Source organism: Cucumis sativus, chromosome 6 (assembly GCF_000004075.3).
Source record: "Cucumis sativus cultivar 9930 chromosome 6, Cucumber_9930_V3, whole genome shotgun sequence".
In the NCBI taxonomy this organism is placed as follows: domain Eukaryota; kingdom Viridiplantae; phylum Streptophyta; class Magnoliopsida; order Cucurbitales; family Cucurbitaceae; genus Cucumis; species Cucumis sativus.
The window spans coordinates 22,435,315-22,458,800 of record NC_026660.2 but is presented as its reverse complement, the minus strand read 5'-3'; the positions used below and the strand labels follow the sequence as shown (position 1 = coordinate 22,458,800).

Here is a 23,486-nt window from a genome sequence, read left to right as displayed (position 1 = left end):
AGCAAAGTTCTTTTTACAATATTTTGATATTATGTCGAAAAAATTACCTATTTACCTTATAGCGTTGCTCTTTGATTTTGACTTTTTTATCCTTGCTCGCTTGCTTGCTTTCAATCACATAGCTAGATTTCTTTTAATATTAAGAATGAGAACAAAGTACATGAAAAATGAGTTGCAAGAAGAAAATTAATAGAGAGGAAAGGAATCTAAAGAGTAAGAGGAGTGAAACGAGAGGGAGATCCTAGTATCTGTATACAAATTTTCATTTCATAATTTGACGTGGATGTGATGATGATAACGTAAGGTTAAAAAATATACTTTTGAAAAACTAAGTCTTGCTTCGTTTTGATATTTTGAAAGGGAATTTACGTGTGTGGTCCATTCTAAAAGACCAAATAAAAATTATAAATGATACTTTTTGGAAAGTTAAAGATTTTTCACGTTTTACTTGTGATATTGCGCGTTCAAATTACAATATGAAGATGTGGTGCCCTTCGACACTCGATCTTTACGATTGACTCTCACTTGTATCGTTACCACTTGCTTTTGCTCTCGTTCTCGCTAATTGTTCTTGCTTCTCAATTTGTGTATTTTGAATTTAAATAGACGTATAAAGGATTTTCTTTTTCAATTAACATTCATTCGATGAGAATAGTTGTATAATATACTCAGCCCCAAACTTCAAATTAGTTAATGTCTCGCTTTTGAAAACTTATGAACTTTGTCCTATCACTTATATCATCACTCGCAAAAGTTATAAAATCATTCTTATATTTCTTTTTTCTTTTTCCTTCCTATCATCCCTATCGATTTTCTTTCCTCCAGTTGTATCGTCCATTCTTCATTTTCATTTTTTTTCATCGAACATTGACATCAAAATGTTGAAGAGATTTCATCACTACCCATAAGAATGTTGATCGAAACATTAGATGTAGGTATGCAATAATGTAGTAGATATTAATGGGCAATATATGACCATAAGTGAGCGACATATAAGATACTAGGATAGTTGAAGATAGAGTGAGAGAGGTGCATATAAGATAAAGAGAGATAGGAAATCGATGGAGGGAAGAGACAAGTTTGTCTGTTTGGAATAATGTTTTGGTAATTTCACCCAAATATGTTGTCAAACACGTTGATTTCAAAATGAATGACAATTTTCATTTTAAAATCATATTTTTCTTTTATTTTTTGTTACTTTTTGCTTGTATCTGTATGCGCAAAAAATACTTTTGTAACTTTATCCGTGTACATTTGTTTGTTGTGATATTAGCTTTTGACTTTTGGTACTATCGCTCACATCTTTCAGTCTCGTGATAGCGCATAAGATGAGAACTAACAACAAATAATGAAAATGAGCTACAAGAGAAAAGAAATAAGAGACCAAGAGTGAGTGTTAGAGGAGATACTATGGTTCTTAGAGCAAGCGCGGGAGATTGATGAGTATAAGATGGAGATTAAGAGAAGATCAAAGGAGTGGAAAGGGCAATATGAATACACGGAATTCCTTTTCGGTAGTTTCTCCCGGATGTGATGTAGATAGATAGTCGTATAAATCCCCAATTTCAATAAGTGTGACAAATTCCATCTTCTCCTATATTTTGTGGTCATCCATCCGTTAGACCATTCATTCCATATAGCTCTTGTCGAGGGATTTATCAAACTACATAGATTATTTACGGGGTTTTATAAACCCATAATAATTATATTATAACTTTTAAACCTACCCGGACCGAATCTTGGCTTTCTCCTAAATATAGAACCAAAACTTCAATTTAATACAAAAATAAACCACGTTGTTAAAATCATAAATTTGTTTTAAACTTGAAAAGTTGTTCAAGATTCACAATCCATTAAATTTCGATTTGAAATTTATTTTTTTCAAGAAAGGAAACAACCAACCAACACCTATAGATTAAAAACAATATACGACAATTGATTGTTAAAACTTGTTACTCTGATCGAGTTATTGCATAGTTAATTTACGCACCAATCAAATTTCCAATTAATGGCAGGGCTTGTCGAGGGCTCATTGATCAATTTATACCCTATTAAAGTTGAACACGAGCGTTTCGATAGGGTAAGACTATTGAATGAAAATGGAATAATATTTTCAAGTATTTTCTTAGAGACTATTGTCCTTTACCAACATTTGTGGTTCCCACAATGGTTTGGCTCATAACATTTCCTTCAAAAGCCTAAAACTAGAGAATTATTCATGAATTTAATTTATTTTACTTTTGTCTCCATATACAATTCTCTAAAAACACAAAAGAGACAACATTTAAATTAATCATTTTAATGGTTCAAATTAGTACATAAAATTACAACATCCATAGGTAGGGATGAAAATTCACACATCATCATAGATTTTGAATGCAAAAAATAGTTTCTTTTTTGTTTGTAGATGAAAAATATAAATTGATATTAGATAAATGATCAAAAATAGAAAAGCCGACAAAATATTTACACTTCCTAGATAGAATATCAGGACAAATAATTTTTTTTTTTTTTATATATATATTTATAAAAAATCATAAATATTACCAACAAGTTACAATAAGAAAGAATATTATTTAAAATGGTTTTTTTTGAAATATTTATAAATATAACAAAAAAAAGCCAATCCTAATCCTAGTCTATATTGGTTCTATTACCATGATTGTATCTAAATTGTAAAAATATTTTAGATTTTTTTTTTAAATAATAGTAATTATAAAAAATAAAACATTTCACAAAATATTTAGTTAATTTTGTCTTATATTCTATGATGTATAAATAATCAGTTAGTTTTTGTATTTTTGAAAAAAAACCCTGAAAACAACTTCGTAAAATAAATTAAAATATTTATAAGATATAACAAATTCATATAGATTAAAATATTTATAAGCCATAACAAAATCTTTTGATTTGATCCATAATTAAAATATTTATAAGATATAATAAAATCTTTTGATTTTATCAACACAACCATGATTATCAAATGTTTGTTATTTATAGAATATAAAATTTTGTTAAATATTTTCTCAAATTTGTTATTTTTGATAATTTTTATTTAAAAGATATTTTTTGCCCTAGGGATTAATTTGGAAATAATGTGTGATTGAAGAAAATAACCACAAGGCAATGGAAATCGAAAAGAAATAAAAAAGAAGAAGAAAGAAAAAGAAAAGCCCTCAAAGCCATTCCCAATCAATTATCTCCGAATTCCTAATTCTTCCTTTTTTCATAAACACTTATCTCTCTCGGAAACAATCCTTCGTTAAATCAAACCACAAAAGAGGAAAAAAAAAAGAGAAAAGAGAAAAAAGAAAAACGAAAAAACGAAAAAACAAAAAACGAGAGGAAGGTTAAACGAAATACAAATTTCACTCTTTTTTTCATCTCCTTCTTCTCCTTCTCCTTCTCCTTCTTCTTCTTCTTTCTTCCTCCTAAATCTGTTGTTCACGTTGCCACCTGGCGCATCTCAGCCGCCGCCGCCGCCACCACCGCCGTTGTCCATCATCTTTTTGAATTCCTTTCGGTTTTTCTCTCCCTTACCGGATAACCCAACCCGATTCAATTCCTCACTGTTCGCCTTGTCGCCGATTTACTTCCGGCGACTCACAATTGGCGCCTTTCATAGGAATAGGATAAACTTTTACCCTTTGCGTTCTTTCCATCTTGATCAGTCAAACTTCATTTTCTTTACCTTCTGCTTGCCTTCTCAAGGTGAGAGACTTAACTTTTCTTTTCGATCATCTTTTTCCTTCTGCTTTCCGATCGTAATTTCTTAGCGTTTTTTGAAGTTTCTGATTATGGATTGGGAGTTCGTTTGAATGCTAGGTTTTTTTCTGGGGGTTTCGGGGGGTTTTAGTCTTTAAAATATTTGATTTTCGGACTTAGTTTGTTGATCTGGAAATTGCTGTGTGCACTATGTTTTAGCATTAGTTTTCCGCGTTATCTGAATTTGTCTTGGCTTCGGATAGTCATGTGTTTAGAATTCCGTGAAGGGATTTTATTTCTGATTGATGAACGAATTGCTTAGTGTCGAGTTTCGTTTGTACACTCACTTGGGCTTTGTCACGTGCCACCTTCAGCTTGGATTTTGCTTTGAATACTAACCTCTGCACTTCAATTATTTACATTGGCTTAATTCTTCCCTTGTTTGAAATAATTGCTGTAAGTTCACATGAACTGTTTTCTGCTCGGAAAGGCTTAGTAAACAAAGGAAACTGGAAGGTGGTTTGTTGAATGTATGATGTAAGTTAATTCACCCAATGGGTTTTGAGTGTTAAGTCGGAAACTACAATGAAGTGTGCAGGATGGTGCGGACCAAGCTTGTTTGATATTAGTTACTTTCTTAAACCTTTTTTCTTTTGAGGTTCACGTTCCCGCCTTCTGTATTACTGCATTTCTCCTTCACTTCACCATTCACAATTCTGTCTTTCTGGTACAGCATATTTATATGATTTTGAATACCTGACCTTTACTAAGGAAAAGTTCAATTTTTCTAGTTCATTACTTTCCATTTTGATCGAGATAGTATTAAGTGTAGTGTTCCACTTTCAGGATACAAAGCTTCTTTTTCACCAGCACTAAGTTGAGATGTTTTATTCCATGTAGAAGAATGGCCTTTTTTAGGAATCATTCAAACGAACCAGGTTCTCATGGTGTATTGGAAGATAAAGGCCATGGACAAGTTACCGATAGAACTCACACCTCTGCAGGAAATGACGAAGAGGACATGGGTACAGATAAAGAATTTAATATGAACATGGACGCACCCTATCACAGTGGAGGTCAGGTAGATGATTCCAGTAGGTTTCAAAATGAGCCAGCTGCAGATGATGGAATTGCTATGAGAGTGTCAAACTTACAAAATTCTGGAAGAAGAACGGCAGTGGGTAGAAGGTGGGGTTCAACATTTTGGAAGGACTGCCAGCCTATGATTCATGGGGGTTCTGATTCTGCGCAGGAGTCTAAGAGTGAGTCTGACAATAGAAGCGGAGAAGGATCAGAAGATAATTTATCCAATGAGAAGGATGGAGGTTCAGAATTTGAAGATGATGACCAAATAAAAGAGGGTAAAGATCAAAGAAGGTATACCGATGTCACTGCAGAAGATGGGATGTTGTCAGATGAATATTATGAGCAGGATGGAGATGAGCAGAGTGATTCCCTGCCGTACAGGGGATTTCATAACTCAGTAAAGTCAAATAGATTGCAGTCACAGTCACAGTCTGTTAATGCCAACAGCAATCACATGCGAAGAAATTCTAGAGTTGTGAATGACGAAGATGATGATGATGGATATGATGAAGACCATAATGATGATGCCGATTATGAAGAGGACGAGGAAGAAGGTACCTTTTCCTGTAGGGTTATTTATAAACTGTTTACCATGCTTTAATTTCAGTTGGTTGACATTTGGCTACACTTTGTTTCTACTTCTTCTATCAATCAGTATTTGACTTAATCGTATTTGATAAATTTTATATTTGTGGGTTTTTGCAGAAGATGACCCTGACGATGTGGACTTCGAACCTGATTATGGCGTTGCAAGTGGCCGCTCAGTGAAGAAGGTAGGTATTTGTATGTATTGTTCAACAAATTTGTGCTAGATTTCATGACGTGGTAATTTTTTTCCATCCTTCCATGAACCACGTGTGCATATATTTATGTATTCTTCCTTCCTCTTGTAGTTTCATTTATTCTTTAATAATGTTGTTTGTATGGCATTGAACAAATGTAGAAGTACACGATGGAAAAGAAAAAGTGAAAAAAACTGCTCATACATAAATCAAGCACTTCTTGTTATGGAACAAAGTTGTGACAAGTATGAAGCCCTGTAATCTTAAAGTAAAATAAAAAAAGTTAAGCTAATCACTACTAGATTCTGCCTCCTACTTTCTGCCAGCATCGATTTTCTTTTTAGGATTTATCCTATATAAACAACATCTTTGCTGATTTCTTTTCTCTTCTCCTTATTAATCAATATTTCGTTGCTCTCCCTATCATTGATGCTTCTCGATGAATCTTGTTTCTTGGGGTTTCCCCCCTTCATGCCATTGACGATCTTTACCCTTGCAGGTCTTACTGCTACTTGTTTATTATCTCTAAAATGTAATTTCTTCTTCTTTGTTGTAGATGAGTATGCACATATAAATATTTTTCAAAATGTAGTCTCTTTTGTCCACATTTTTTTCATTATGCAGTTAATATATGATGCTTCTTGTACTTCCTAATTATGACCTGACACTATCATTTTTCTGCACAGTGGACACTAATTTAGTGTTTTATTGATAGCAGGACAAAGACTGGGATGGTGAAGATTATGAGGAAGATGATGGGAGTGATGATGATGATTTAGAGATTTCTGATGATGAAGGACCTAATTATGGAAAGAAAGGCAGGGGAAAGCAACGAGGTAAAGGAGTACGCAATGTAAAATCTACCAGTGAACGTAAACCATACCAATCATCTATTCGGCAAAGAAAAGGAAAATTCTCATATGAAGAGGATGAATCATCGATGGAGGATTCTGCTAGTGATAGTGTTGAGGCTTTTAAAAGTTCAGTGAAAACTGGCACTCACCTTCGCAAGAATAGTGGCCGCTATTCTGTAACAGCAGGTGTTTCAGGACGCAGAAGTGAGGTCAGAACTTCTAGTAGGTCAGTTCGAAAAGTTTCATATGTTGAAAGTGAAGAAAGTGAAGAATTTGATGAGGGCAAAAAGAAAAAGTCCCAAAAGGTGTGCTTGCATTTTTCAATTATATTGAGGCTGCTGATGGTATATTTTTGTATATTGGTTCTGAATTAAGATTCTTTGTCTATGTCTTTGTTGGTCTTTTCGATTCAAAATTTTTTAGTTCTTAAAAAATCATAACAAGTATTGTATGATTTTGGGGTTGCTCCTTTGCTGGATTGCAATGAGCTGTACTATGATTATCTAGCTTGTGATTGTTGATGTTAATTTTTTGGTTCGTTGTGTTTATGATGTATTCATAATTTTACCCAGTCTCATTTATTTCTAGTCCATTTGCTGTTGCCCCTCCATTATCTTTTGTTACTATGATCTGGTTCCGCAGAGTTGGGTACTTGTTGAGCGAGTGGTGTGTTCTCTAATTGGCTGTATAGCTTGTTTTGAGGCCTATTTAAAGGCTTTTGTCTCGTGTGTTAGTTTGAATTGATTATTTACACTTTCAATATCTTTGTTATACGTACTTTTAGGAGGAAGTTGAAGAGGAAGATGGTGATGCAATTGAAAAAGTTCTCTGGCACCAGCCAAAGGGCACTGCTGAAGATGCTATAAGAAATAATAGACCTATAGATCCTGTCCTGTCTAGTCATTCATTTGATTCTGAACCGGACTGGAATGAGGTGGAATTTTTGATAAAATGGAAAGGCCAGTCGCATTTACACTGTCAATGGAAACCATTCTCTGAACTACAATATGTATGTTTTCGAGTGGCTTTTTGTTTTATTTTTGTTTTGTATTGTCTCATCGAAAGAACATTCTCTTTTTGAAGTGCGACGGATCTTTGTCTTTAGCTAACTTTTTGTCCTTTCCTCTGGCATTAAACACATTTTTCTTGCAGCTTAGTGGTTTTAAGAAGGTTTTAAACTACACTAAAAAGGTCATGGATGAAATCAGGTACAGGAAGAGTGTCTCCCGTGAGGAGGTAATTTTTGCTTGATACTGTAATAAAATATCCAGTGCAAATTGTCAGTTACGTAAGATTGTTCTGAATATTCATGAAGTGCTTTACTATTAGTAGCCTTTGAAAATAACATGTATGACACTCTTTGAACACAAGCATACTGGCACAGTTGCAGCTGCTTTAGAAGGTTTTATAAGTCACGAGTCATCTTCTAAGTTGTCTGATGGCAGATCTTTAATTAGGAGACTTTTTCTGTGGTTCTTCTTGTTATAATAGTACATTTTAATAGTTTTTGTAATCAACTCTATTCTTGTATTAGACTCTTTTAGGGAATTTACATTAATTTTTCTGTGCCAAAGTATGGTAAAACAGAATTGTCTATAAGCGAAAAAACAATGATGACGGATTTGTTGATTCAAATGAAATAACCTCTATGATGTGCTTCTATGTAAAATAATTCTTATTCACCAAGTAACACTACAACTTTTGATACGGCATCTCATTTATTGTTTGGTGGATATGTTTACAGATCGAGGTCTATGATGTCAGTAAGGAAATGGATTTGGATCTCATCAAGCAAAATAGTCAGGTTACTTTGTTGAACTTTATCCGTTATTTTTTAGGTTTTGCTTAAAACATTTAGTAATCAGGTTTAAATGTGGATTTGTAGGTGGAGAGAGTTATCGCTGACCGTATCAGCAAAGATGGTTCAGGTGATGTAGTACCAGAGTATTTGGTAAAGTGGCAAGGGTTGTCTTATGCCGAAGCAACTTGGTAACTAGAATCATTATTCTTCGAATGAACTTCTGAATGAATTTTTAAAGTGTTTTTCTCCCCTTTATAATTTTATGAGTGAGCTCAAATAATTTTCTACATAACAAAAAAGAGATGCTATACAATAAGGTGATGGAGAAAAAGGGTTTGGGTATAAATGGAGGATGTGCATGTGAATTATTCTATCCTCATAAATATAGCTCTTTGATAAAGGATTCCAGGGTCTAAGACAAGGACACTTATCCCCCTTCTTGTTCTTATTTGTTGTGGATGTCTTGAGTAAACTCATAAATAGGGGACTAAAGGCAAAATTGAGCTCTTTTGGTGATGAGGAAGTGGCCTTGTCTCATCTCCAATTACTGATGCTATGATTTTCTTCTGCTCTGGCAAGGACGAATCTTTCCCTATTCTTAACATATGTTGGAGTTCTTTGAGGCAATGTCAGGGCTTAAGATTAATTGGAGCAAAAGTTAATTCTTGGCTGTTAATCCTGATCAAGAGAAAATCAGGAGCTTGGCAAAGGAAGTTGGTTGTGAAGTTGGATCCTTTCTCTTTTCCTACCTGGTCTTCCACATTATTCTTGCATGGAACTGGGAAGGAAGAATAGTGCAAGAAGGGAAAAGAAATATTATTTAGGCCTTATTACATCCTTGTCTTGTGATGTGGTCATAGGGTTTTTTTTAAATGGGCTCCTAATGTGGCAATAGGGTTTTTCCCCTTAAATGGGCTTTTGGTTACTTTTTAGTTTTTCTCCCATAAATGACCTTTCCTCTCCTTCATTAATTTAAAGAAAAACATTATTTTTAATAACTAATAGAAAAGCTAGTATTAATTGTTTATAGTACTTGATAAAAAAACAGTGTTCTTTCATTTTTTTCTCAATGAAAGTTGTTAATTTTCTAAAAAAAGTATTTCAAATACTTACTATAAAAACATGTTTTTTCAAATTTAGCAAAATGAACCAAAATATTTACAAAATATCTACAAAATATCACTATCTATCTACGATGAACCGTGATAGACCAAGGTCTTTCATGGTCTGTCACATATAGATTGTGATATTTTGCTATATTTGTAAATATTTTCAGAAGTTTTTTCATTTAAAACAATTTTCCTATATATTTATATATATTTGAAAATAATTTTTAAAAAAGCATGTCCTCAACGTGTCGTCTCCTACATTTCTAGAATTTGGCGTGTTGGCATGTCTTGTGTTTCAGTATTGTCAAAGCTCGTTAGATGGATATCCAAGTGATGATCGAGGAGTTCTTTCTCCATTTGCCTTTTAGAGAGAAATGTTGCTTCTTTTGGTTTGCTGGTGTATGTGCCTAATGGAATCTTTGGGGAGAGAAACAACTAAGTGTTTAAAGGAGTGGAGAGGGACCAGTGAGGCTTGATCTTCTATGTGGTTTTATACCCCTTTCTGGGCTTCAGTTTGAAGGATTTTTTGTAATCATTTTTTAGCTAACATTTAACTTAGCTAGAACCCTCTTTAGCTGAGTTGTTGTAGGCTTCGTTTTTTTGTATTCCTTGTATAGTTGGATTCTTCCATTTTTCTCAATAAAATCCGTTATTTCTTGTGAAGTTAGATGTCCTTTTTTTTGTGCATCAATTCCACCTATTGTTGTTGGGTTCTTGTTTGCTTAATATTGTTTTGTAAATTTTATCTTAGGGAAAAGGATGTAGACATTTCATTTGCACAAGATGCTATCGACGAGTATAAGGTATTTGGCTACTTCCATTTTGCTTCCGTATTGTTGATTTACAAGTATTGTTTTTATATCAGTTGCATTACACTTCTCTATGTGTAATGTTTTAGGTTGTTGATGTCATGAAATTTTCTAAATAGGAATTAAATAGTTTCATTAAGAATGGTCAAAGTACTAGTGAGCCTTGGCAGTCAAACTAAGTGCTATGCCAAAGCCTAGAAACCGTTAGTTCTTGTGTGTGCACCAACTATGAAATTAGAAAGCATAATGTTTAAAGAGAAAATGATTTCAGTCGGCAGCAACCTCCCTTCAGAAAAATGCTTGTCCAGGAAAAATGTCACAAGTATCACTTTAGGAGTTTGCCCTTTCCACGACCCATCCAAAGATCATAGAACTTTTACATCCACACGATTTACCTAAGAAATGGGTGTTGAGATAAATTGATGTATGAGACAAGTTGATGGGGTTCATATTTTCAATCTTGTGGGATTATTATTGATTTTCAATCATTAACTTTTTTATAAGATGTCACAAGTTTGTTGGTCATATTCTTTGGACTGGGTTGTAGTTTTCTGTTGCAAGCTAGAGTATTAAAGAGATGTTTGAAGTATATCTTAGGTGCATGGTTGATGGTCAAACTGTGTGATTGTAGTTGTATTTCTTGTAGTATGTAACTGTTTTGGTTTTATACTTCCATTTGATTTGTTCTAGTCCCTACATTCTAACATATGGACTTAATTCCATAAAAAGCTGACATGGCACCATGTGGAAGCTGAAATGATGCCACTTCAGCTTTCCTTCCATATGTGGAACTGTAGACATACAATATCAAATTGTCATGTCAGATTCCATGTGGTGCCAGGTCAGCTTACATTATTAGTCAATTGTATTCTTCACAATATGGACTAAGAAATGTAGGGGCCAAAATGAAGTAAATAGAAGCACAAGGATTAATTTGTTCCAAGTGACAAAATGTGGGGATGAATTATAATTTAACTTAAATATCTAACTTGTTTTGACATGAAAAGATGGTTATTGACTCAAAATGTTTACAAGTGTCAAGTGATGAGGTATTTTGAAGAACTATCTTGTGATATGATGTCTAGCAGTGTTGATAATTGATATTATCAAATTTTAGCATGGTGTAATTAGGCTAAACACCTACTTAAAAATAATGTCTCGACACACTTCTTCAAATTTGAAGTTTAATTGCTCATATTTTCACTAAAATGTTTTTCAATATAATATCTTACACTTCAAAATAATTAATTTGCTGTCTGTCACTTTTTTGTCATGTTTTGACCAACAAATTTATTTTTTCAAATAAATATTATGCAGTCTTCGTAAATTGGGTTTGATGTATGTATTTATTGAAATCATTCATGGCTTTCAAAATAATGGCTGGCAACAGGGGTTTAAGAAAAATCAGCCGTGACATGAAATAAAAACAGTGTTTTGTAATTTTCAATTTTAAACTAAAAAAACATACTAAAGTGTTTGATAAAATTAATGTGAAATTGTTATGATTGAAATATAATGAATAATGTAGACATACTATTTCAATTATATATTGATATTTTATATCAAACTTACTGTAAGATAATTATTTAAAATTTTTATATGCTTTAAATTGAAAATAAACTGAATTTCCATTTTAATTATTTGATAGAAGTTAAAAAAGTGTTTTTAAAAATTGATAAGTGATTAGACCTGAAAGAAAAAATATAGGTGAATCGATAAGTGATTTGTAACTTTTAAAAAAAAATTAGTTAGAGAAGATACACATTCTAAGGGGAGTTGAATTCCGAGACATAATCTCAATATTTAACTAAGAGGTCATAGGTTCAATCTATGGTGGCCACCTACCTAGGAACTATTTTCCTATGAGTTTCCTTGACACCCAAATGTTGTAGGGGTCATGGGTTCAATCTATGGTTGTCCTGTGAGATTAGTCAAGGTGCACGTAAGCTGGTCAGGACACTTACGGATATAAAAAAGGGGAGTTGAATTCCAAGTTGGTGTGGGTGTAATTTTGAACATAAGAGCACTTTGAATCAGTTTTACCAAACGGCCTAAACGGTTAACACTTTTTAATTCTGCAAACACAATCCCAATTGGGTCCGAGCTTTGTGATAAATTGTTTTAAAAATTTTTCCGAGTATTCTTTATCTGTCGTCCTTCTGAAATGGAGCCCCCCACACCCCCACCCCCACCCCCACCCGACCACCATTTTTTGTTTTGTTTTTGGTTTTACAGCTTGTTAGTCTTCCATTTTTCGTTTTTGGCTCCTTTTATTACATGTATTTAATTCACTAAAAAGATAGACGGAACTAAGATAGACGAAACTAAGATAGACATCTTTGTATTGGCTAGTTGGTTCAATCGTTGTGCTCAATATTTCCATTCATGTTTGTATGATTGATATACTTTTTCCTGATTCCATAATTTGAGCAGGCTCGTGAAGCTGCAATATCTGTGCAAGGGAAATCTGTTGATCTTCAGCGTAAAAAGAGTAAAGGTCCGTGGAAACTTGATGCCATGAAATCGTTTTTGACAATTGAATTTTATGTACTACATTGAATACTGTATTTATTGGAAATAATAATAATTTATTTGTAGATGGAATTACAAATCCATAGTTTTGGAGGATTAGAAACAAATTGTAGTATCTTATTACTTTTTTCTATAAGAGGTGGCCACATAAAACTATGGCATAATAATTACCAAAGAGCCTAAAAAATTATGATAGTTTTACAGTAGACTTTTTCATTTTGTCCATTTTGTTACTGAGAAAATAATAAATTGATGTTATTCTCATTAGGAAACCGAATATAAAGGAAATACTAATTATCCATCAGTTTCATTCTACCAATAAATCTTCATTAACCATTAATCTATTTCACCAATAATGAAAGCCTAAAATATTAATTAACCATTAGTTTCATTCTATCAATGAAATTAATGGTTAATTAATATTTCCTTTCTATCCTTCCAAATTTTACAATGGATTCCTTTCTTATAAAAAAAACATAATAGTTTATGAGAGTATAAAAAAAAGATATTGTTAGTTTCCAAAAAAGAGTAAAAAAATTACCAACACTAACTTCTGGCTGAACAAATATTTTAGAAGGATATCAGAATAATTCAAATTGTTACAACTCAAACCTTTATATTTCTTTTGAAGAATGAGGTAAGTTAATACTAGTTTCCTAGTTATTATAAGAGGGGTAGATTCTTTAAGCCTCGTTGTATTTTGGCCCAAAAGGAGGGATCTGTGTTGAGGCTAAAACTTAGGAGTCTTGTCTAGAGCGAATTTCAAGGTGTTAGTCAACCTCATAGAACATTGATTTGTAGATTTGGTTACCTGCTAATCGTGTATATCTGAAATGGTACTGGTGGTTTTTTTCTTGCTGGCCTCTGCTTTCCTTTTCTATAAAGTAAATTCTCGTCAATCTTTTTTACTCGATGTATTGTTAAAATTCTTTAATATTGTAATTTTTCTTATTTCTAGTGAGTTTAAGGAAACTTGATGAACAGCCTGAGTGGTTGATGGGAGGCAAGCTTCGAGATTATCAGCTTGAGGGTTTGAATTTTCTTGTTAATAGGTATATTGGTTATTTATTTATTATTTTAATCACTTTAGAACTGTTCATTTTGCTTTTCTATTTTTTGTTTTAAAAGATTTAATTTTTGTTAAAGATATTACTTAAAATAGTCTAGAAATAGTCGGTAAGTTGGTGACTGTTGAGTTGTATAATAGATTACTGTTCATCACGAAACTCTTCTGACCCATTTCTTTTTCTTTGGGATTATTTTTTTGGTAGTTATGTAATTGGTCTATCTTTTCATGTTTGTAGTTGGAGAAATGATACTAATGTAATTTTAGCTGATGAAATGGGTCTTGGGAAAACTGTTCAGTCTGTTTCCATGCTTGGCTTTCTACAGGTGGACTCTCTCTTCAGTGGTTTTGTAAGTATTTCTGATGGATTAATCTTGAAGACTAATCTATTTTTTTATATTTTTTCGGCAGAATGCCCAACAAATTTATGGGCCATTTCTTGTTGTTGTACCACTGTCCACCCTGTCAAACTGGGCTAAAGAATTTAGGAAGTGGCTTCCTGATATGAATGTTATTGTCTATGTCGGTACCCGTGCAAGCAGAGAGGCAAGTTATCTTTCACTTTATTCAGACGGCGATGTTTGTCAAGTATTGATGTAATTAAATTTACATGTTCTCTTGCCTCTCAATAACGCGAGAGAGATCTGACGGCATTCGAATTCCCGAAGAGTATTTTGATATAATTAAATTTACCTTAACTGATATTACTAAATTTATCCTAAGCCATGAACATATGCTTTTGGGTTTATTGGTGATGTAACACATTTTATGAAAATATCTCTACTATATGTTTATCTTACTGGGAATGAATTTATTGTTAATAAATTAAAATGGAGAACATGTTAATGGAAAGGTCCTGTGCTAAATTTTTTTTTATTTATCTGATGTTCAAACTTTTATTTGTTTTGTTATTTCTCTTGGTAATTTGTAGTCTTGCATGCAACTTTTTGTTGCAGGTTTGTCAGCAGCATGAATTTGAAAATAAAAGAACTGGCAGACCTATAAAGTTTAATGCTTTGTTGACTACGTATGAAGTTGTTCTGAAGGACCGTGCCGTTCTTTCAAAGATTAAGTGGAATTATTTGATGGTCGATGAAGCACATAGATTAAAGAATAGTGAGGCACAGTTGTATACGACCCTTTCGGTATGTTACTATTTTGAGTTACTGCAACTTTCTAATCCCATACTTTTTTGAAGCATTACTGACTTGTGATCCTTGCTGGGTGCTTTTCAGGAATTTAGCACAAAAAATAAATTGCTCATTACTGGTACTCCGTTACAGAACAGTGTGGAAGAGCTATGGTATCATTTGATTTTCTACTTAATATGAAATTTCATCATTTCTGTGTCCAGTTCATTTTTTTCCCTTCCTACTTGTCATCATAAGTATGCCTAAATTCCAAAAAACGGTTCTTCTCTGGCACTGAAGGCTGCCTCATTGTAGTGCAGTTAATCTTTTTCTCCTGTTCTTGGCCCGAAGTGTGCTTTGGTTGGTTTGGTTTCAGACCCCTTACTTCTTAAGGAATATTCAACCTTCTGTGGTTTATTTAAGATTAGTGTGTGCCAAATTGGAAACACCTTTTGCACACCCTATGAATGAGGTTTTTTGTACCTTTGGGTTTTCCATTCAATCAATGAAATTGTTTCTTGTCCAAAAAGATATTTAAGATTTGTGTGTGCATTTGTGTTTTGTATTCACATGCACTTGATTATGAATCTTGGATACTTTTAGTTTCTCGAACTTGCTATATCTGACATTTGGACACTTAAACTGCTAACTCCCTGTATAAAGGTGGCATGTTTCTCTTATCCATGTAATGCCATTTATGCAATGCTCATTAGTATTAATTTCAGTTCTTCTGCCATGTTCAATTGAAAGATTGTTTATTTATTTTGCCTCAATTAGGGCTTTGCTTCACTTTCTTGATCCTGATAAGTTCAAGAGTAAGGATGATTTTATTCATAATTACAAGAACCTTAGTTCGTTCGATGAGATTGAGGTAATATTCTATTCTAGGACTACTTTGTTTTACTTTGAGAATGTTGCTTTCATCTGATCCTTCGCAATTTTGATCTTTTTGTAGCTTGCTAATCTTCACATGGAACTGAAGCCTCACATCCTGCGTCGTGTTATCAAGGATGTCGAGAAGTCTTTGCCTCCTAAAATTGAGCGTATTCTTAGGGTAGAGATGTCTCCGCTTCAGAAACAGTAAGTATTAGACACACACTGAAAGGAAATAGAAAATCAGTTCAGTAATAAAATTACAAGAAGTTGGGGTTACTACAATATTTTCAAGTATAGAAATTGATGTACAACGTTTCGTACTTGGTTTTCTGATTTTAGATATTACAAATGGATTTTAGAGCGCAACTTTCATGACTTAAACAAAGGAGTTCGTGGGAATCAGGTAGCATGATTTATTCTGTTTGTCAGGATTTATTGTATTCAATTTATTTTATTTTTTGTTATTAACACTAATTTCAACAATTAGACTTCAGGATTTTTTATTACTTGAAAATTATATAATTTTCTTTTTCAGGTTTCTCTTTTGAATATTGTGGTGGAGTTAAAGAAATGCTGCAATCACCCCTTTCTGTTCGAAAGTGCAGATCATGGTTATGGTGGGGACTTCGACTCAAATGATAGCAGCAAGCTGGATAGAACAATCTGGAGCAGCGGGAAGCTAGTTATACTTGATAAGTTGTTAATGAGATTGCATGAAACAAAGCATCGGGTTCTGATTTTTTCACAGGTCTGGTCATAAATTTCTGAATGAATTTGTTTCCTCATAGTATTATTATCAATGGTGCCTTTGATTTGCTATATTCAACCTTTTGTTTTAATATATCAATGGGAATCTGGCTTCTAATTTTCTATGCACTTATGACTTATAAGTCTTACTTTTGATTAGGAAGGATTCCGTAGGGTACTGTCACCTTATCTCCTCCTCACAGCAAAGTTTTCTAAAGATTCCCTCGTCATAACATTTTTTTTTATTGAATTTTCTTTTTAGACCATTCTTCATATGTCTTTCTCTGCCAGTATAGTGAAGCCTATTCTATGTACGAGTACACCTTAATTGAGATTATGTTGTATTAGCCTTTCATCCAGATAAATGTAGTAATTATGATGATATTTTGCAGATGGTTAGAATGCTTGATATTCTGGCTGACTACATGTCATATAGAGGATTCCAATTTCAGAGGCTTGATGGAAGTACAAAGGCTGAGTTTCGGCAGCAGGCTATGGATCATTTTAATGCACCTGGTAGTGATGATTTTTGCTTCCTTCTTTCAACTCGAGCTGGTGGTTTAGGTATAAACCTTGCAACAGCAGATACAGTTATCATATTTGATTCAGACTGGAACCCACAGAATGACTTACAGGTTGATTTTAGAGTCTGTTTTTTAGTTGTCTTTCTTGAGAGGTTTCATTTTATAAATTAGCTCCATTCTCTACTTTGTTGTAGGCGATGAGTAGAGCTCACAGAATTGGACAACAGGAAGTAGTTAATATTTACAGATTTGTAACAAGCAGTAGTGTTGAGGAAGATATCTTGGAGCGAGCAAAGAAAAAGATGGTACTAATAAAATAATTATTTGTTAAGAATAATTCTGACGCTTAGATTTGTTGTGTTCAGTCTACGTATACATCTGTTGATGGAATCTATATTTCATTATATGATTTTGTTTCTGACTGGTCTCAATTATTTCTGTGCTTTACAGGTTCTTGACCATCTGGTGATCCAAAAATTAAATGCAGAGGGTAGATTGGAGAAGAAAGAAGCGAAAAAAGGCATTGGTTTTGATAAAGTAAGAATGGTGTTGCAAAACCACTGTAGTTGCTTTATTGAAAAACTAGAATTTGAATTCACGGAAGGCTGAATTATTTAGATGATAAAAATTGTGTGTGACTCCCTTTTTATTGGATTCTCCCCACTGGCCTTCTAAGATCATTTATCTCTCATTGTCTAACATCCCTGCATTTTCTGCTTTGTAGAATGAGTTATCAGCGATCTTAAGGTTTGGGGCTGAGGAACTTTTCAAGGAGGACAAGAATGATGAAGATAGTAAGAAACGACTTCAAAGTATGGATATTGATGAGATTCTTGAAAGGGCAGAGAAGGTTGAAGAAAAAGAAGCAGGAGGAGAGGAAGGGCATGAATTGCTGAGTGCTTTCAAGGCAAGATAATGATATTATGGTGGTCATCCTTTTTGTTTATCTGTCTTTATTTCTAGTATTGTTTTGGTAGTGGTGTTTGCATGTTTCTTTGGGGGCATTCAATATGGTAGTGATGTTTGCGTATAAGGTGTTAGAGCAGTATGGATGCCAAAGCATTGATGTTGGCTGCTGTTTCATTATGGTTGTGCTGATTATTGACTTTCCTTTTTAACTGATCATCTTTTGTTTCTCTTTCTTTTTCCTTTTTCGGGGGGTTTTGGTGCTCGCAAACAAACAGGTTGCTAACTTTTGTAGTGCTGAAGATGATGGAAGTTTCTGGAGTCGTTGGATAAAACCTGAAGCTGTGTCTCAGGCTGAAGTATGAACCTGTACTATACTGTTATTTTTAGTTTTGAACCTGAAGACATTCCGTTCTACTAAAATTTTTATTTCTTAATTTTTGTTCCAACTAGCATTCATCCATCCCTTTTAATTTTCTGTATTTTAGGAAGCTCTCGCTCCTCGTGCTGCCAGGAATACAAAGAGCTATGCAGAGGCTAATCAGCCTGAGAATAGTGGTAAAAGAAAAAAAGGATCTGGGCCTGTGGAGAGGGTTCAGAAACGCCGTAAAGGTGATATTTCTGCTCCTACAGCACCAATGATTGAGGGTGCATCTGCTCAAGTGAGAAGGTGGTCTTGTGGGAATTTGTCGAAAAGAGATGCATTACGTTTTTATCGCGTGGTAAGGTTCTACATTCGTTTCAACTCCCTTTTTTCTTGGCGTTTTAGGCATGTATGAGATAAATAATGATTGTCACTTGTGCCATTTAATTTGACGTGCTTGTTTTAATTTATTCTTGTTTTATGAGGAAGACGATATAAAAGCTTGTTCTATCTTTATTTGTTATTACCTTTCTCTACCAATTTTATGGGCCATGTTGTCCTCAACAAAGATTTAGCTGAGGGAGATGGAGAGAATGTTGAGGGAAAAGAGAGGAGAGAGGAACGAGAACCAAATTGACCATGTATGGAGCATACACCCGTCGGGGTGAAGCCTTTATGAGGCAACAAACATGTTACCGACACAGAGAGTGATGAAAAACATTGAGGTGATGAAGAGAAGAAAAAGAGAAGGAGAAAACGGATTCCTTGGCTAGACCAGACTATAACAATAAACGCCTCAAAGAAACTGCACCATAAATTCTTTCAACATTTAATTGAGACATTAGGAATACTGGCGTGCTCCTACTTATGTTGGAGGGAAATTTCCATCATCCAACCAGCATCAGACACTCAAATTTGTTATCGATAAACGAGCACTTATTGATTTTTAATTCTTCGCTTATTACTAATTTTTGTCTGTCTGGATTCTGCTGATTGGCATTTTTTATCTTTGTTCACACTGCTTGACTTTCTTTATAACTTAAAATCAGGTTATGAAATTTGGGAATGAGAGTCAAATTAGCTTGATAGCCGGTGAGGTTGGTGGTGCAGTTGCAGCAGCTAAGCCTGAAGAGCAAAGAGAACTATTCAATGCTTTAATTGATGGCTGTCGAGACGCTGTTGAATCAGGATCAACAGATCCAAAGGTTTGTCTTAAAACATGAATTTCTGTTCTGGTTGCTGAAGATGTATTGCAATTTTCTATACCTTTAGGGTTCTTTGCTGGTTGACAAAAGTTTGAATAATCTCTAGGGACCTATGTTAGATTTCTTTGGTGTGCTAGTGAAAGCTAATGAGCTTCTCAATCGAGTTGAAGAACTTCAGCTTCTAGCAAAAAGAATTAGCCGCTATGAAGATCCTATTAAACAATTTCGTGCCTTGATGCACCTGAAACCTTCTAATTGGTCAAAAGGTTGTGGTTGGAACCAAAGTAAGTATTTGGTTGTTCTCTTTTCGCTCTCCATTTATATTATTTTCTGCGAACACTTATATTTCTTTATTCTAAGTTGATGATGCAAGATTACTTTTGGGAGTACACTATCATGGTTTTGGTAATTGGGAAAAGATCAGGTTGGATGAGAAACTCTGTCTCATGAAAAAGATTGCTCCAGTGGAACTTCAACATCACGAGACCTTTCTGCCACGTGCTCCAAATTTGAGAGATCGTGCTAATGCGCTTCTGGAGATGGTAAGTCATCGTTGTGCAACCTCTGATGTTGACACTGGTTTATGACTCTTCCCATGTAACTTTGGTTTGAGTACCATGTGGATGCTTATTTTATAATTGATTGGTTTGCATATCCAATTTATAAATGAACTTGCAAAGCTAGTAGTTTTTTTCTTCCAGTTTCTGAAATGTTTGGCCTCCTTAGAACTTGCATTTCAGACTTTATTTTGTTTCATGTTCTATAATCATGGTGTGGAGAAATCATCATGGCTGCTATCAACAAGGCTTTCTTCTGAAATCTTTGATGTGAACAGAATTAGGAGGAATTTTCGGGACTCTCTGTTGATAGTTTTTGGGGTTTAATTTTGCTTTCTGTTCTTTTATATTTATTGTGCAGAAGTACACAGCTACTCTTAAGATGATAGTCTTCCTACTTTAATTTTTAACTCGAAAGCTTTTATTGTAAATCACACGTCTGCCTTTCTTTTTGTGTTTTTTTTCATCCATCTTCCTCCATTGCACTATCAACGTAATTGTTTCCCTTTTCCCAAAAATAAAAAAGACTTTAGAGTTTGCATTTTCAGTTCTTAAAAGCTTTATTACTGCCTTGCTTTGATAGGACGTATGTTTCAAGCCATGAAATTCACATTTTATTATAGGACGTGCTAAATGAGCACAGTGGAGTCTATGACTTAGTACATTCTAGGGTTTCACACCACTTGGTTTGCACCCTGCTGAAATTTATCTCTAAAGGTCTACAAAGAAGATTATAAAAAAAAACTGTAGCAAAGATTATGTAAAAAGTACGAATTTGGTTGTCCTCTAAGGTGTTGTAGAGATAGCATGCATTAAGGTTAAAAAATTATGTACAAAGTATGAATTTGGTTTGACATGCATTAAATTATTTATTTTGTATCGGTATTTTCAGCTTTGCTGGTTTGTGTCCATAGTTTCTGGTGGAAGTTAAGCCTCTTGGTTTGATTTCTTCGTGCATGCTCACATATATACTTTGTTTACGGGTTCTTAATTTCCACTCCAGACTTTTCATTATCAACGGATGACGGGTTTGTCAATTTTATTGACCAGGAACTTGCTGCCCTCGGTAAAAGTCTGAATCCTAAAGCTGGTCGCAAGACTGCAAAGAAGGATAGGGAAAATATCCCAAAAGCTTCAACATCACGTGGCTTGGATCGAAAGGGGAAACCAGGTTCTCCCAAGGTTAACCTAAAATTGAGGGACCGGACTTCTAAACCTCAGAGAGTTGAGACCCTCGTGAAGGAGGAGGGTGAAATGTCTGACAACGAAGAAGTATATGAGCATTTTAAGGAGGTTAAATGGATGGAATGGTGTGAAGATGTCATGGCTGATGAAATTAAAACTCTAGAACGACTTCATAGATTACAGACAACTAGTGCCAAACTCCCAAAGGAAAAGGTCCTGTTATTTTGGTTCTGAATTCTGAACCCCTTATGAAACAATATTTTGAATTTCTATTTTCCTTTCCCTTCAGGTGCTTTCGAAAATTCGCAATTACTTGCAGCTTCTTGGACGAAGGATAGATCAAGTTGTTCTTGATCACGAGGAAGAACCGTATAAACAAGACAGTATGTGCTCTTGATTATATTTGTGTTATCATTTGTATTTGTGAATGTGATATTCTTTTCTTTTATATGATCTTGTCTCTTGAATTCTTAACCGGCTATAATCTTTGCTTTGAAATACTTGATTTTAATCTCTATCAGCGGGCAGGATATTTGTAGACTGACAAACTTCGTGTTTTTTCTAAAGCAAATAAATCTAACTGGTTGATATTGATCGCAGGGATGACTATGCGGTTATGGAATTATGTCTCCACCTTTTCAAATTTATCTGGGGAGAGACTTCATCAAATTTATTCAAAACTCAAGCAAGAAAAAGAAGCGGGAGCAGGTCCATCCTATCTCAATGGTACTGGCTCTGCTCTTGTGGGCAGGGATGGGGATTCCTCTCATTTTGGAGCCTTATCTCGTCATCTTCCGAGGGTACGGGGGAACAAAAATAATACTTCCTTACAAATATCTGAACCAGTTCAGAAGGGGGTTGAAACCGAGAAATTCGAAACATGGAAACGACGAAGAAGAGGGGGGGATGCAGATAACCAATACCAAGTTCCTTGTCCACCTGATAGACCCATGAGTAACGGTGGTCGGATAACAGATCCTAACTCATTGGGGATTCTTGGGGCAGCACCAACCGAGAACAGGAGGTTTTCTAACGATCGGCCATATAGGATTCGTCAAACTAGTTTTCCTGTGAGACAAGGTTGAGATTTGGAGGACCAAGTTAGCCTCTTATGCAGTGTGGGAGGAGGAAGCTGATCCGAGAAAAGGATTTCAGCTTCGACCTGGTCCCATTCACCACTGCAGCGGTATATAATTCTCTGGTTCTTTTTCCACCATGGGAATAAATAGCTGCAGACCTCTATTAGTGTTATGTGGCTGACCCTAGAACGTAAAATCTGCGGGAAAAAAAAAACATAAAAATGGGATTTTTTGATGCCTGACCCCATTGATTGCCAAGGAAAGTTGAAAAGGTTCTACATTATATATTCAAGGCTAGAGGCAGCTTTGCGAGTTGAGTTCGAGTAATTTCTTCGTATATAGCAAAAAATCGGAAGAAATGGATCTGCTTCTTGCTCGTTTGGCACACAAGTTCACGAGGGTAGTCCTATACATACTATGTTCACCCAAAATTGTACATTATCAGTTATTTCAGAAAATTTTATCATTTTTTCTTTTCTTTTTGGCTACAATAGTTCAATTTGTTTCCTCATTTGTCCATAAGAAATGTAGTTCAATTTCAATGAGATTCTTCAAATGTACCCCAAAAGTAACCATTGAATTTCCCCCCCACCCTTTAAAAACCCTTGTTTTTTTAGAAACATTGACAATGTCCAACAAATTTTACCATTTGACAAATGGAAAGCAGTCAAATGAGATGCCTTTTTATTTTCGCCCTACCAGATTTTCCTATGATTAAATCATATCAGTTGCAAAATTACATTTGAGCAACAAGTAGCTGGCAAAATATTTGATTTGCTTGAATAGAATGAGTTTGTTCTTCTTAACCATTTCGTACAAACTGTGTTTTTTAAGCTACAATTCTATGATTGTCAAAAGGCAAATGACTTTCAAATATTCACTAAATTGTTAAAAGCAAATTAAACAAAAAATACCTTCTCTAGAAAGTTGTCAATATTAGACTTATGAAGTTTTCAGAAACTACTCTTGGAGTAACATTTTTTGAAATTTTGATATGACTATTTCGATATGATCACAACATTAAACGGTGCAACACACATATTTTGTAAAGAAAGAAAAAGGTTACCTTAATGTCACTCAAAGAGAACAAGTCCAGCTATAATTTTTATGTTTAAACAAAGTGATTTTTTATTATTAGAAACAACCCATGAGGCCATCACTATCTTCTT

General features: G+C 34.3%; 1 protein-coding gene across 3 annotated transcripts; it reads left to right on the top strand.

The window, feature by feature from the left end:
• Window positions 1-3,199: 3,199 nt before the first annotated feature.
• LOC101207976 (protein CHROMATIN REMODELING 5) lies at window positions 3,200-23,015 on the top strand. Of its 3 annotated transcripts, none has more exons than XM_011659320.2 (31): window positions 3,200-3,711; window positions 4,606-5,345; window positions 5,497-5,564; window positions 6,289-6,732; window positions 7,212-7,436; window positions 7,580-7,663; window positions 8,172-8,231; window positions 8,313-8,416; window positions 10,089-10,140; window positions 12,580-12,643; window positions 13,637-13,730; window positions 13,983-14,070; window positions 14,156-14,290; window positions 14,701-14,889; window positions 14,980-15,047; window positions 15,652-15,745; window positions 15,830-15,954; window positions 16,090-16,153; window positions 16,286-16,498; window positions 16,890-17,132; window positions 17,216-17,326; window positions 17,472-17,558; window positions 17,746-17,928; window positions 18,206-18,286; window positions 18,416-18,649; window positions 19,341-19,496; window positions 19,603-19,780; window positions 19,857-20,038; window positions 21,104-21,451; window positions 21,528-21,621; window positions 21,839-23,015. In XM_011659320.2, the coding sequence occupies exons 2-31, from the start codon at window positions 4,610-4,612 to the stop codon at window positions 22,321-22,323; spliced, it is 5,289 nt and encodes a 1,762-aa protein (XP_011657622.1). In that variant the 5' UTR covers window positions 3,200-3,711; window positions 4,606-4,609; the 3' UTR covers window positions 22,324-23,015. The 3 variants fall into 3 exon arrangements, with proteins under 3 accessions (XP_011657622.1, XP_011657623.1, XP_011657621.1); XM_011659321.2 differs by having other exon boundaries at window positions 3,201-3,711; window positions 4,552-5,345; window positions 6,292-6,732; XM_011659319.2 differs by having other exon boundaries at window positions 3,201-3,711; window positions 4,552-5,345.
• The last annotated feature ends 471 nt before the right edge of the window (window positions 23,016-23,486 follow it).